This window comes from Salmo salar, chromosome 09 (genome assembly GCF_965601325.2).
Source record: "Salmo salar chromosome 09, fSalSal1, whole genome shotgun sequence".
NCBI classification, from domain to species: Eukaryota; Metazoa; Chordata; class Actinopteri; order Salmoniformes; family Salmonidae; genus Salmo; species Salmo salar.
The window spans coordinates 37,616,360-37,632,209 of record NC_138299.1 but is presented as its reverse complement, the minus strand read 5'-3'; the positions used below and the strand labels follow the sequence as shown (position 1 = coordinate 37,632,209).

General features: G+C 46.7%; 1 protein-coding gene across 5 annotated transcripts in view; it reads left to right on the top strand.

Annotated features, from left to right (window-relative positions):
* Positions 1-15,850, top strand: part of gphna (gephyrin a) — a 173,767-nt gene that overhangs the window by 77,003 nt on the left and 80,914 nt on the right. For all 5 annotated transcript variants that reach the window (XM_082955756.1, XM_014211285.3, XM_045723618.2 and 2 more), the window contains exons 3-4: positions 9,224-9,281; positions 10,095-10,187. In XM_082955756.1, coding sequence (XP_082811882.1) covers positions 9,224-9,281; positions 10,095-10,187 — 151 coding nt within the window. The remainder of the gene's footprint in view (positions 1-9,223; positions 9,282-10,094; positions 10,188-15,850) is intronic.

Sequence of the window (15,850 nt, the reverse complement as noted above, 5' to 3'; positions counted from 1 at the left end):
TACTACACACACAAACACATACACAGTCTGGGGCTGTACGCTAGGATCCTACCACTGTATCAACACCTGACTACTACACACATACACCGTCTGGGGCTGTACGCTAGCATCCAACCACTGTACCAACACCTGACTACTACACACATACACAGTCTGGGGCTGAACGCTAGCATCCAACCACTGTACCAACACCTGACTACTACACACATACATAGTCTTGGGCTGTACGCTATGATCCGACCACTGTACAAACACTTGCCTACTACACACATTCACCGTCTGGGGCTGTACTCTAGGATCCAACCACTGTACCAACACCTGACTACTACACACATACATAGTCTTGGGCTGTACGCTATGATCCGACCACTGTACAAACACTTGCCTACTACACACATTCACCGTCTGGGGCTGTACTCTAGGATCCAACCACTGTACCAACACCTGACTACTACACACATACACAGTCTGGGGCTGTACGCTAGGATCCGACCACTGTACCAACACCTGACTACTATACACATACACAGTCTGGGGCTGTACGCTAGGATCCGACCACTGTACCAACACCTGACTACTACACACATACACAGTCTGGGGCTGTACGCTAGGATCCAACCACTGTACCAACACCTGACTACTAAACACATACACAGTCTGGGGCTGTACGCTAGGATCCAACCAATGTACCAACACCTAACTACTATACACATACACAGTCTGGGGCTGTACGCTAGGATCCAACCACTGTACCAACACCTGACTACTACACACATACAGTGTCTGGGGCTGTACGCTAGGATCCGGCCACTGTACCAACACCTGACTATTACACACACAAACACATACACAGTCTGGGGCTGTACGCTAGCATCCAACCACTGTACCAACACCTGACTGCTACACACACAAACACATACACAGTCTGGGGCTGTACGCTAGGATCCGACCACTGTACCAACAGCTGACTACTACACACATACACAGTCTGGGGCTGTACGCTAGGATCCAACCACTGTACCAACACCTGACTACAACACACAAACACAGTCTGGGGCTGTATGCTAGGATCCGACCACTGTACCAACACCTAACTACTACACACATACACAGTCTGGGGCTGTACGCTAGGATCCGACCACTGTACCAACACCTGACTACTACACACATACACAGTCTGGGGCTGTACTCTAGGATTCGACCACTGTACCAACACCTGACTACTACACACATACACAGTCTGGGGCTGTACTCTAGGATTCGACCACTGTACCAACCCCTGACTACTACACACATACACATACACAGTCTGGGGCTGTACGCTAGGATCCAACCACTGTACCAACACCTGACTACTACACACAAACACAGTCTGGGGCTGTACGCTAGGATCCGACCACTGTACCAACACCTGACTACTACACACATACACAGTCTGGGGCTGTACGCTAGGATCCAACCACTGTACCAGCACCTGACTACAACACACAATCACAGTCTGGGGCTGTACGCTAGGATCCAACCACTGTACCAACACCTGACTACTACACACAAACACAGTCCGGGGCTGTACGCTAGGATCCAACCACTGTACCAACACCTAACTACTACACACATACACAGTCTGGGGCTGTACTCTAGGATCCAACCACTGTACCAACAGCTGACTACTACACACAAATACAGTCTGGGGCTGTACTCTAGGATCCGACCACTGTACCAACACCTGACTACTACACACATACACAGTCTGGGGCTGTACGCTAGGATCCAACCACTGTACCAACACCTGACTACTACACACATACACAGTCTGGGGCTGTATGCTTGGATCCAACCACTGTACCAACACCTGACTACTACACACACAAACACATACACAGTCTGCGGCTATATGCTAGGATCCAACCACTGTACCAACACCTGACTACTACACACAAACTCAGTCTGGGGCTGTACTCTAGGATCCAACCACTGTACCAACACCTAACTACTACACACAAACACATACACAGTCTGGGGCTGAACTCTATAATCCAACCACTGTACCAACACCTGACTACTACACACATACACATACACAGTCTGGGGCTCTCCGCTAGTATCCAACCACTGTACCAACACCTGACTACTACACACAAACAGTCTGGGGCTGTACTCTAGGATTCGACCACTGTACCAACACCTGACTACTACACACATACACAGTCTGGGGCTGTACACTAGCATCCAACCACTGTACCAACACCTGACTACTACACACACAAACACATACACAGTCTGGGGCTGTACGCTAGGATCCTACCACTGTATCAACACCTGACTACTACACACATACACCGTCTGGGGCTGTACGCTAGCATCCAACCACTGTACCAACACCTGAATACTACACACATACACAGTCTGGGGCTGTACGCTAGCATCCAACCACTGTACCAACACCTGACTACTACACACATACATAGTCTTGGGCTGTACGCTATGATCCGACCACTGTACAAACACTTGCCTACTACACACATTCACCGTCTGGGGCTGTACTCTAGGATCCAACCACTGTACCAACACCTGACTACTACACACATACATAGTCTTGGGCTGTACGCTATGATCCGACCACTGTACGAACACTTGCCTACTACACACATTCACCGTCTGGGGCTGTACTCTAGGATCCAACCACTGTACCAACACCTGACTACTACACACACAAACACATACACAGGCTGCGGCTGTATGCTAGGATCCAACCACTGTACCAACACCTGACTACTACACACAAACTCAGTCTGGGGCTGTACTCTAGGATCCAACCACTGTACCAACACCTAACTACTACACACAAACACATACACAGTCTGGGGCTGAACGCTATAATCCAACCACTGTACCAACACCTGACTACTACACACATACACATACACAGTCTGGGGCTCTCCGCTAGGATCCAACCACTGTACCAACACCTGACTACTACACACAAACAGTCCTGGGCTGTACTCTAGGATTCGACCACTGTACCAACACCTGACTACTACACACACAAACACAAACACAGTCTGGGGCTGTACGCCAGGATCCGACCACTGTACGAACACCTGACTACTACACACATACACAGTCTGGGGCTGTACGCTAGGATCCAACCACTGTACCAACACCTGACTACTACACACAAACACAGTCTGGGGCTGTACTCTAGGATCCAACCACTGTACCAACACCTGACTACTACACACATACACAGTCTGGGGCTGTACGCTAGGATCCAACCACTGTACCAACACCTGACTACTACACACATACACAGTCTGGGGCTGAACGGTAGCATCCAACCACTGTACCAACACCTGACTACTACACACATACATAGTCTTGGGCTGTACGCTATGATCCGACCACTGTACAAACACTTGCCTACTACACACATTCACCGTCTGGGGCTGTACTCTAGGATCCAACCACTGTACCAACACCTGACTACTACACACATACATAGTCTTGGGCTGTACGCTATGATCCGACCACTGTACAAACACTTGCCTACTACACACATTCACCGTCTGGGGCTGTACTCTAGGATCCAACCACTGTACCAACACCTGACTACTACACACATACACAGTCTGGGGCTGTACTCTAGGATCCAACCACTGTACCAACACCTGACTACAACACACAAACACATACACAGTCTGGGGCTGTACTCTAGGATCCAACCACTGTACCAACCCCTGACTACTACACACATACACAGTCTGGGGCTGTACGCTAGGATCCAACCACTGTACCAACACCTGACTACTACACACAAACACAGTCTGGGGCTGTACGCTAGGATCCGACCACTGTACCAACACCTGACTACTACACACATACACAGTCTGGGGCTGTACGCTAGGATCCAACCACTGTACCAGCACCTGACTACAACACACAATCACAGTCTGGGGCTGTATGCTAGGATCCGACCACTGTACCAACACCTGACTACTAAACACATACACAGTCTGGGGCTGTACGCTAGGATCCAACCACTGTACCAACACCTGACTACTACACACAAACACAGTCCGGGGCTGTACGCTAGGATCCAACCACTGTACCAACACCTAACTACTACACACATACACAGTCTGGGGCTGTATGCTTGGATCCAACCACTGTACCAACACCTGACTACTACACACATACACAGTCTGGGGCTGTACTCTAGGATCCAACCACTGTACCAACAGCTGACTACTACACACAAATACAGTCTGGGGCTGTACTCTAGGATCCGACCACTGTACCAACACCTGACTACTACACACATACACAGTCTGGGGCTGTACGCTAGGATCCAACCACTGTACCAACACCTGACTACTACACACATACACAGTCTGGGGCTGTATGCTTGGATCCAACCACTGTACCAACACCTGACTACTACACACACAAACACATACACAGTCTGCGGCTATATGCTAGGATCCAACCACTGTACCAACACCTGACTACTACACACAAACTCAGTCTGGGGCTGTACTCTAGGATCCAACCACTGTACCAACACCTAACTACTACACACAAACACATACACAGTCTGGGGCTGAACTCTATAATCCAACCACTGTACCAACACCTGACTACTACACACATACACATACACAGTCTGGGGCTCTCCGCTAGTATCCAACCACTGTACCAACACCTGACTACTACACACAAACAGTCTGGGGCTGTACTCTAGGATTCGACCACTGTACCAACACCTGACTACTACACACATACACAGTCTGGGGCTGTACACTAGCATCCAACCACTGTACCAACACCTGACTACTACACACACAAACACATACACAGTCTGGGGCTGTACGCTAGGATCCTACCACTGTATCAACACCTGACTACTACACACATACACCGTCTGGGGCTGTACGCTAGCATCCAACCACTGTACCAACACCTGAATACTACACACATACACAGTCTGGGGCTGTACGCTAGCATCCAACCACTGTACCAACACCTGACTACTACACACATACATAGTCTTGGGCTGTACGCTATGATCCGACCACTGTACAAACACTTGCCTACTACACACATTCACCGTCTGGGGCTGTACTCTAGGATCCAACCACTGTACCAACACCTGACTACTACACACATACATAGTCTTGGGCTGTACGCTATGATCCGACCACTGTACGAACACTTGCCTACTACACACATTCACCGTCTGGGGCTGTACTCTAGGATCCAACCACTGTACCAACACCTGACTACTACACACACAAACACATACACAGGCTGCGGCTGTATGCTAGGATCCAACCACTGTACCAACACCTGACTACTACACACAAACTCAGTCTGGGGCTGTACTCTAGGATCCAACCACTGTACCAACACCTAACTACTACACACAAACACATACACAGTCTGGGGCTGAACGCTATAATCCAACCACTGTACCAACACCTGACTACTACACACATACACATACACAGTCTGGGGCTCTCCGCTAGGATCCAACCACTGTACCAACACCTGACTACTACACACAAACAGTCCTGGGCTGTACTCTAGGATTCGACCACTGTACCAACACCTGACTACTACACACACAAACACAAACACAGTCTGGGGCTGTACGCCAGGATCCGACCACTGTACGAACACCTGACTACTACACACATACACAGTCTGGGGCTGTACGCTAGGATCCAACCACTGTACCAACACCTGACTACTACACACATACACAGTCTGGGGCTGAACGGTAGCATCCAACCACTGTACCAACACCTGACTACTACACACATACATAGTCTTGGGCTGTACGCTATGATCCGACCACTGTACAAACACTTGCCTACTACACACATTCACCGTCTGGGGCTGTACTCTAGGATCCAACCACTGTACCAACACCTGACTACTACACACATACATAGTCTTGGGCTGTACGCTATGATCCGACCACTGTACAAACACTTGCCTACTACACACATTCACCGTCTGGGGCTGTACTCTAGGATCCAACCACTGTACCAACACCTGACTACTACACACATACACAGTCTGGGGCTGTACTCTAGGATCCAACCACTGTACCAACACCTGACTACAACACACAAACACATACACAGTCTGGGGCTGTACTCTAGGATCCAACCACTGTACCAACCCCTGACTACTACACACATACACATACACAGTCTGGGGCTGTACGCTAGGATCCAGACCACTGTTACCAACACCTGACTACTACACACAAACACAGTCTGGGGCTGTACGCTAGGATCCGACCACTGTACCAACAGCTGACTACTACACACATACACAGTCTGGGGCTGTACGCTAGGATCCAACCACTGTACCAACACCTGACTACAACACACAAACACAGTCTGGGGCTGTATGCTAGGATCCGACCACTGTACCAACACCTAACTACTACACACATACACAGTCTGGGGCTGTACGCTAGGATCCGACCACTGTACCAACACCTGACTACTACACACATACACAGTCTGGGGCTGTACTCTAGGATTCGACCACTGTACCAACACCTGACTACTACCACACATACACAGTCTGGGGCTGTACGCTAGGATCCAACCACTGTACCAACACCTGACTACTACACACATATACAGTCTGGGGCTTTACTCTAGGATCCGACCACTGTACCAACACCTGACTATTACACACACAAACACATACACAGTCTGGGGCTGTACGCTAGGATCCTACCACTGTACCAACACCTGACTACTACACACATACACAGTCTGGGGCTGTACGCTAGGATCCTACCACTGTACCAACACCTGACTACTACACACATACACAGTCTGGGGCTGTACGCTAGGATCCTACCACTGTACCAACACCTGACTACTACACACATACATAGTCTTGGGCTGTACGCTATGATCCGACCACTGTACAAACACTTGCCTACTACACAAAGTCTCTCTCCCTCTCTCTCTCTCTCCCTCTCTCTCTCTCCCTCCCTCTCCCTCTCTCCCCCTCTGTCTCTCTCTCTCTCTCCCTCCCTGTTGCTAATGAGAGTAGATGAGAATAGATGTGTGATCAACCACGCTCACACTAATGACACCTACGTCTCCTTCACATGAATGACTTGGAGCTAGATACCTGTTCTCCGCTCCGGACACTGATGGGTTAGGGTCCATCACAAGGGACGGAGATAAAGAGATGGATGAAGAGGGACAATTACAGAGCAATGGGGGAGATAGAAAGGGTAGTTAATGTATCTGTACATCTGCACACTTGAGAGACGTGTTCAAGTGTAGCTTTTAGCTGGCCTGACAGAGTAGTTAATGATATAGAGAAGAGGAGGAAAGAGAAGAGGCAGAGAGCGAGAGTGAGGGCAGAGAGAGAGTGAGGGCAGAGAGAGAGAGTGAGGGCAGAGAGTGAGGGCAGAGAGAGAGAGTGAGGGCGGAGAGCGAGAGTGAGGGCGGAGATAGAGAGTGAGGGCGGAGAGAGAGAGTGAGGGCGGAGATAGAGAGTGAGGGCGGAGAGAGAGAGTGAGGGCGGAGAAGAGAGTGAGGGCGGAGAGAGAGAGTGAGGGCGGAGAGAGAGAGTGAGGGCGGAGAGAGAGTGAGGGCGGAGAGAGAGAGTGAGGGCGGAGATAGAGAGTGAGGGCGGAGAGAGAGAGTGAGGGCGGAGAGAGAGAGTGAGGGCGGAGAGAGAGTGAGGGCGGAGAGAGAGAGTGAGGGCAGAGATAGGGAGGCAAAGAGAGAGGGAGGCAAAGAGAGAGTGAGGCAGGGAGAGAGGATGGAGTGGAGGAAGAGGAGGAGGAAGAGGAGAGAGAGTGCGTAGCAGATTGAATTTATTAATGTAGCTGTCCCAGAACAGAGCAGATCTGCACAGCTGGGACTCAGCAGCTGTAGACAAGGACAGGGGTTAACACACACACACACACACACACACACACACACACACACACACACACACACACACACACACACACACACACATCACTCAACCTTATGTAAATATAAAACACACCAATCTCTCTCTGTCCCTCCCTCTTTCTCCCCCTCTTCCCATCTTCTGTCATTACTTCTCTCCAGCTATTCCGAATGGCCTCCTCCTTCTCTATCTCCTTAGCCCAGAATAATCTGGAGTTTTGGGAGTAACATTCCACCAATCAGATCAGGAGGGCATTTCGACAATGATCAGTGCTGTTATAGACAAACGGATGAGATGATACCACCTTCTCTTTTAAAACCACTTTACTACTGCTGAAAGGGTCATTCCAAGTGTGAGTGTGTGTGTGTGTGTGTGTGTGTGTGTGTGTGTGTGTGTGTGTGTGTGTGTGTGTGTGTGTGTGTGTGTGTGTGTGTGTGTGTGTGTGTGTGTGTGTGTGTGTGTGTGTGTGTGTGTGTGTGTGTGTGTGTGTGTGTACTTTCCCTAGAAGCTCCTGAGTCGCTGAGTAACTCACCCCAACACACAATCCACACACACACAACACAAGTGGTTTCTCTGACTACTGGATTAAGGAAATCCTGATTAGTTTTGTTGAACAAATTCTCATTTTCGAATGTCTCAATTTAGCATGCTGTGACCCACTTTTGATGGATTTCCTTTTGACAGTAGACTGAATTCCCTCTAGGATTAGGTTTTGATGGTTGTATGTTCATTGCGTTCAATATTTCCGTGTGTTGTGGTTTTCACCATTTTATGATTGAAAGAGCTGAGGAAAATCATATTTCTGTCTGACTATAGTACTGAGAAGACTCCATACTGGGTGGGCTTTACTATGTAGTTCTTGCCCTGGTGTGGTAAATATATCCTCCACTGGTAGGCGCCAGTGGACATGATTTGACTTGAACTAACAGTCTCATGGCATTTTCTCAGTGAATCACAATCACTCTCTAAAAATAGCTAATACTGACTACTTATGCTTTTGTCTTTAATGTCTATTTTGGAGAGTCCATTTTCTTTGACCTGTACATACAGATGGCTCATAACTTAGAGTACAGTTCAGGATAACCCTTTTTTTCTTTCACTCAGTTTTACCACTTCTCCTTTTACTCCCACTCCTACTTACTTTCTTTGCTCCATATTTCTCCAATCCCCGTTTTGTTTGCCTATTCTCTCCCCCTCTCTTTCCGTCTCCAGTGAGTTTGTTGAGACTGAATATGAACTAACTATGATCTTGTTGTTGTTTTGTGTTTCTCATCCACAGGCTCGGAGGCGTCATATCTTCCTACAAAATAGTCCCAGATGAGATTGATGAGATTAAGGTAAATATCTCTCTCCCTCCTCTATTGCTCTCTCTCTCTCTCTCTCCCTTCCTTGCTCCCTCTTACTCCCTCCCTCCTCTCTCTCTCTCTCTCGATCTCTCTCTGTCTTCCTCTCTCCCTCTTAGTCCCTCCATGTTGTCTCTCTCCATCCCTCCTCTCTCTCTCTCTCTCTCTCTCTCTCGCTCTCTCTCTCGCTGTCTCTACTCTAACTGCATGCTGCCCCCTAGAGCCCACCGCAGGCTATAGTTCAAAGGTGACACCATTTTGGATTCTCTCATGTATTCTCTCACTAGGCCTACATTAAAGAGTTGTTATTGTAAGCCCTTCTGTCTTGGAAACAGTTGGGTGAACAGTGGGTGAATTTTAATGGTCTTTCTTTGATTTCTTGCGTCCTCTCTCCTTGCCTCCTTTTCCAGACACATTAGAGGACAAGATATTACATTACATTTTAGTCATTTAGCAGACGCTCTTATCCAGAGCGACTTACAAATTGGTGCATTCACCTTATAATATCCAGTGGAACAACCACTTTACAATAGTGCATCTAAATCTTTTAAGGGGGGGTTAGAAGGATTACAAGGTTTGTCCCCTCTGATCTTCTCCTCCAATGCAATTTGAGAACGAGGTGACAAGGGAAGATGCTAGGAATCAAGCAAAGACAATTGAGATTCACCCAGCGCTTTAGTATTCTATTCTGAACCAGCCTCTGTTGTTGTCTGTATGAGTGACACTGCTCCCAGCCAATGGAGTGGTCACCTCTGTGATTGACACTGCTGCCAGCCAATGGTGTGTCTCTCTGCACTCTGTCCTCAGGAGACATTGGTGGACTGGTGTGATGAGAAGGAGCTGAACCTGATTCTGACCACCGGAGGAACAGGGTTCGCCCCCCGTGATGTCACTCCCGAGGTACATGGGGACCCCAAAGTTTGTGTTTGTGTCCATGTGAGTGTGGATGAGTGTTGACCCTAGATGTAGTGTAAGCTGTTAGCTATGCATGAACGTGTGTGTGTTGGTTGGTACCTGCATGGTCAATGTGCATATTCATGTGTGAGTTGTGTTTGTCAAACCGTAGATTGTCTTGTGTTTTGTCAGGTTTTTCACAGTACGGATAAATAAATGTTTTTGTTCCACTATGTTATTTTCCATATGATGTATTTTGCATATGTTGTCAATGTGTGTATGAGTGTGTCATATTTTAGGGTTGAGAGAGTGTTTTATTTTATGCTTGACTCTGTGAATGTGTATGAGTGCATGTTCATTTGCTTGTGTGTGAGTGCGTGCATGTGATAGGGAGAAAGCGCTTGTGACTCCCTGGAGATTACTGCTGGCTGTGGACGTTAACTCTCTCTTTTTCCTTCCCCCTCACTCTCTCTCTTCCTCTTCTCTCTCTCTCTTCTCTCTCTCTTTCTTCCCTCTCTCTCTTCTCTCTCTCTTTCTTCCCTCTCTCTCCCTCTTCCCCCTCTCTTTGATATGTCCTTATCTTTCTCTTCTTTTTTAATAATGTGCATGTTTGAAGTGTCATTCATCTCAAGGGCACACAACGTCACTTCTCTTAAACCTCGTGATGTTCATGTTTTTGTTATTCACCCAATGTTCGCGGATCTGATGGACCCACAACACAATTGGGGTTTTAAAACAATACAGCCATAACAATTTACACAAAAATACTTATTACGTAATACTTACATGTTGATATCAATTACATGCATTATAGACAGCATACATGGTTAATATTTTCCATTTACCTCTGCTAGATCACATTTATCAATAAAAGCGCTATTTGTTTTTTGGGGGGAAAAATGTGATTTTTCAAAAACAAAAATAAATTATAATCAAGACATGGGTGAAATAAATCATGTTTATCTTGAACAAATATAAATGAAACAAGGTTTTCATCACCATTGATGTTTATTGCTTTGAACTGAACAAATTGGAAGATGATAAATGAGCCCCATAGAACACAAATTAAGGCCAGTCTACACACCACGAGGGATAGAGTTTTACTGTGTGTGGTGCAAATGTATTTCTTGCACTTGATGTATGTGCACTGTGTCTTCCTGTCCTTCTTGAGTCCACACACATCGCAACAGCACTTCTTCTTGTTTCTCCTGGCTGCAATCTATAATGATGGAAACATTTAGTTCAGGAATTTTACTAACATCTCACTCACTCACATATACAGTGCCTTGCAAAAGTATTCATTCCCCTTGGTGTTTTTCCTATTTTGTTGCATTTCAACCTGTAATTTAAATGGATTTTTATTTGGACTTCATGTAATGGACATATACAAAATAGTCCAAATTGGTGAAGTGAAATGAAAAAAACATTCAAAAAAATTAAAAACGGAGAAGTGGTGCGTGCAGTGGTGCGTTGCTATGAAGCCCCTAAAAAGATCTGGTGCAACCAATTACCTTCAGAAGTTACATAATTAGTTAAATAAAGTCCACCTGTGTGCAGTCTAAGTGTCACATGATCTCAGTGTATATGCACCTGTTCTGCAACACCACTAAGCAAGGGGCACCACCAAGGAAGCGGCACCATGAAGACCAGGTCAAGGACAAAGTTGTGGAGAAGTACCGATCAGGGTTGGGTGATTAAAAAAAATATCAGAAACTTTGAACATCCCATAGAGCACCATTAAATCAATTATAAAAAAATGTAAAGAATATGGCACCACAACAAACCTGCCAAGAGAGGACCGCCCACCAAAACTCACGGACCAGGCAAGGAGGGTATTAATCAGAGAGACAACAAAGAGACCAAAGTTAACCCTGAAGGAGCTGCAAAGCTTCACAGCGGAGATTGGAGTATCTGTCCATAGGACCACTTTAAGCCATACACTCCGCAGAGCTAGGATTTACGGAAAAGTGGCCAGATAAAAATAATCAAACATGTTTGGTGTTCGCCAAAAGGCATGTGGGAGACTCCCCAAACATATGGATGTAGGTACTCTGGTCAGATGAGACTAAAATGTAGCTTTCTGGCCATCAAGATAAACGCTATGTCTGGCACAAACCCAACACCTCTCATCACCACGAGAACACCATCCCCATAGTGAAGCATTGTGGTGGCAGCATCATCCTTTGCGGATGTTTTTCATTAGCAGGGACTGGGAAACTGGTCAGAATTGAAGGAATGATGGATGGCGCTAAATACAGGGAAATTCTTGAGGGAAACCTGTTTCAGTCTTCCAGAGATTTGAGACTGGGACAGAGGTTCACCTTCCAGCAGGACAATGCCCCTAAGCATACTGCTAAAGCAACACTCAAGTGGTTTAAGGGGAAACATTTAAATGTCTTGGAATGGCTTAGTCAAAGCCCAGACCTCAATCCAATTGAGAATCTGTGGTATGACTTAAAGATGGATGGGTTCCCCTGGTGTACAGCAGGAGCAGTTTTGCCTTGAAGAATGGGCAAAAATTCCAGTGGCAATATGTGCCAAGATTATAGAGACATAACCCAAGAGACTTGCAGCTGTAATTGCTGCAAAATGTGGCTCTACAAAGTTTTGACCGTGGGGGTGGGGGGGTGAATAGTTATGCACGCTCAAGTTTTCTTTAGTCGTATTTCTTGTTTGTTTCACAATACAAAATGTTTTGCATCTTCAAAGTGGTAGGCATGTTGTGTAAATCAAATGATACAAACCCCCCAAAAATATATTTTAAATCCAGGTTGTAAGGCAACAAAATAGGTAAAATGCCAAGGGGAGTGAATACTTGCGCAAGTCACTGTATAGTTACAGCAGGCCAAGTAGGAGAGTCAGACACACAGACATGCAACAACATCACTCACACTTACTTCCGGTATAGGAGTTGTTGGTTCTGTGGGCCGGGCGGATGGGGCACCAGCATCCTCCTGAATCCTCCTCACAATGGCTGCAGAAGCTGGGGTCCTTGGGATATATTTCCTCCTCTGGATTTGAGGTCTTACCAATGCCTTGTCCAGCTCCTTGAGAAAGACCCGTCTCCTCTGTTCCAATCTGGGTTCAACGCCATCCAGATGACAAACGCGCTGTATGCAGAGATGTCCAAGATGTTGAAGAATATCACAAGTGGCCAGCGTAGGGTTCTTCTTTTGCAGCTGTAGCCATTTACCAGCTTGTTTAAATTGTCCACTCTTCCTTTTGTGGCATTGCAATCCATTTAGATTTTTGTTTTTTGATGTTCCTGGCCACAGATTCTCCCATCCCTATGCCGAGTACTCATGACCACATTTTTGCCTTTCTTTGGCATGTAGGACACTAGGGATGTGTCAGCCATGAACGCAAACTTAGAGGAATTGATAGGCCTGTTCCGTGTATTCAACAGCTGAAGTGGGAGCTCTGGCTTGTTTTTTCATACTGTTCCTACCATCGTCAGCTTCCTCTAGTAGGAGCTCCTGTCCCAGCTTGTGCAAAGTAATAACAGTTATCGCTTGTGATGTTGTGGCCACGGAGTTCCTGTGTTACTTCCAGGACAACCCGCATCCCTTGGTTCTTCTCAGGGGCTCCTCCTTCGGCTTCCCCGTATTCACTTGCGAGTTCCACGCATTTGATGAAGCACCACACAGGCAGCCCAGATCTTGATTCCATATTTTGCTGGTTTAGACGGTATGTACTGCCTAAAGGGGCAGCGTTCCCTAAATGCCATAAGCTGCTCATCAACAGTAACGTTGAGCCCAGGATTGTAAAACAAGGGAAGGCAGTCCACACACTTGTCCCACACTGACCTGATTGCAGCTAGCTTGTCTCTCTGCCGCCGAGCTGGTCTGGTGTCTCGGTTATCGAAGCGGATAATCCTGGAAATAATGTGGAAGTTTTCCAGAGACATTGTGCACAGAAAAGTTCTCTGCCAATTTCTGCATGCCACAGGGATTCTGTGGATTCCCCGTTGGATCTGAAAACAAGGATTAAAAAATCTAAGTATGCATGTAAATGAGTTTTATCCATCTCCTTCCATCTCTCTCCAAAAACACCTTCCCTCCAAATGAGTGCAGTTCAGAATGATTTTCAGGATGGTGTCTGGGATGAACAATTCAAAAGAAGACTTTATGTCCTGCACATGAGTAACTGCCATCCGCGTCGGCCCTGATTGCATCCTTATCACATTGGCAGCCATGCGGGGTGGCTCATTCCTTGGCCAAGAAGAACATTCAATTTCACAATTTTTTGACATCCATATTTCTCCTCCTGCAGGCTGCTGATGAGCTAGTTGCTGACAGGCTGGTCCTGGGGCTGGCTGCTGATGAGCTAGTTGCTGACAGGCTGGTCCTGGGGCTGGCTGAGGGTCAATCTCATCCTCTTCTTCCAACTCACTGTCAGACTCCGAATTGACATAGACATGATCCTCATATTTTGAAACTTCCAAAGTGGAAGATGGTCCTTCCACACTAGCTTCTCTCTCTGCAAAATTAGGCCCTCTGAGCAAAGATTATTTTTGCCATACTGATTTATTGTGGTAAGGAGCCACACATGCAAAGCTATTTATTTGTTGTGTCCCTCCCTTTTTAATTTTACAATATGTCGAAATAATGTATTGTATTAACATTGTGCAGGTTCCCGCAAGACGTTGTGTAGTTTTACATTCTACAAAGGGTAAAGAGTGCAAGAAAAGAGGGAGACAGGCAGACAGGCAGGGAGACAGACAGGTTCTTGGAGCTATGTTGAAACAGCAGGCCCAGGGAGGAGGAAGACAGAGTGAAGGCACACAGCAAACCTTTTTGTTTCATTTTTACTTGTTTTCACCTACACACACACTTTTCCACGCTTTTATTACCCTCGGGTCCTGTGGACCCAAACACCACATAATATAAATGTGCAGGGGGTGCACAGTGTGCACTCAATGAAAATGTGTTACTTTTTTCCCCCACTGTATAAAGTATTTGAACCCCTGACGATTTTGTACGTTTGCCCACTGATAAAGAAAGCCTATAATTTTAATGGTAGGTTTATTTGAACAGTGAGAGACAGAATAACAACAAAAATATCCAGAAAAATGCATGTCAAAAATGTTATAAATTGATTTGCATTTTAATGAGGGAAATAAGTATTTGACCCCCTCTCAATCAGAAAGATTTCTGGCTCCCAGGTGTCTTTTATACAGGTAACGAGCTGAGATTAGGAGCACACTTAAAGGGAGTGCTCCGAATCTCAGTTTGTTACCTGTATAAAAGACACCTGTCCACAGAAGCAATCAATCAATCAGATTCCAAACTCTTCACCATGGCCAAGACCAAAGAGCTCTCCAAGGATGTCAGGGACAAGATTGTAGACCTACACAAGGCTGGAATGGGCTACAAGACCATCGCCAAGCAGCTTGGTGAGAAGGTGACAACATTTGGTGCGATTATTCGCAAATGGAAGAAACACAAAATAACTGTCAATATCCTTTGGCCTGGGGCTCCATGCAAGATCTCACCTCGTGGGGTTGCAATGATCATGAGAACGGTGAGGAATCAGCCCAGAACTACACGGGAGGATCTTGTCAATGATCTCAAGGCAGCTGGGACCATAGTCACCAAGAAAACAATTGGTAACACACTACGCCGTGAAGGACTGAAATCCTGCAGTGCCCGCAAGGTCCCCCTGCTCAA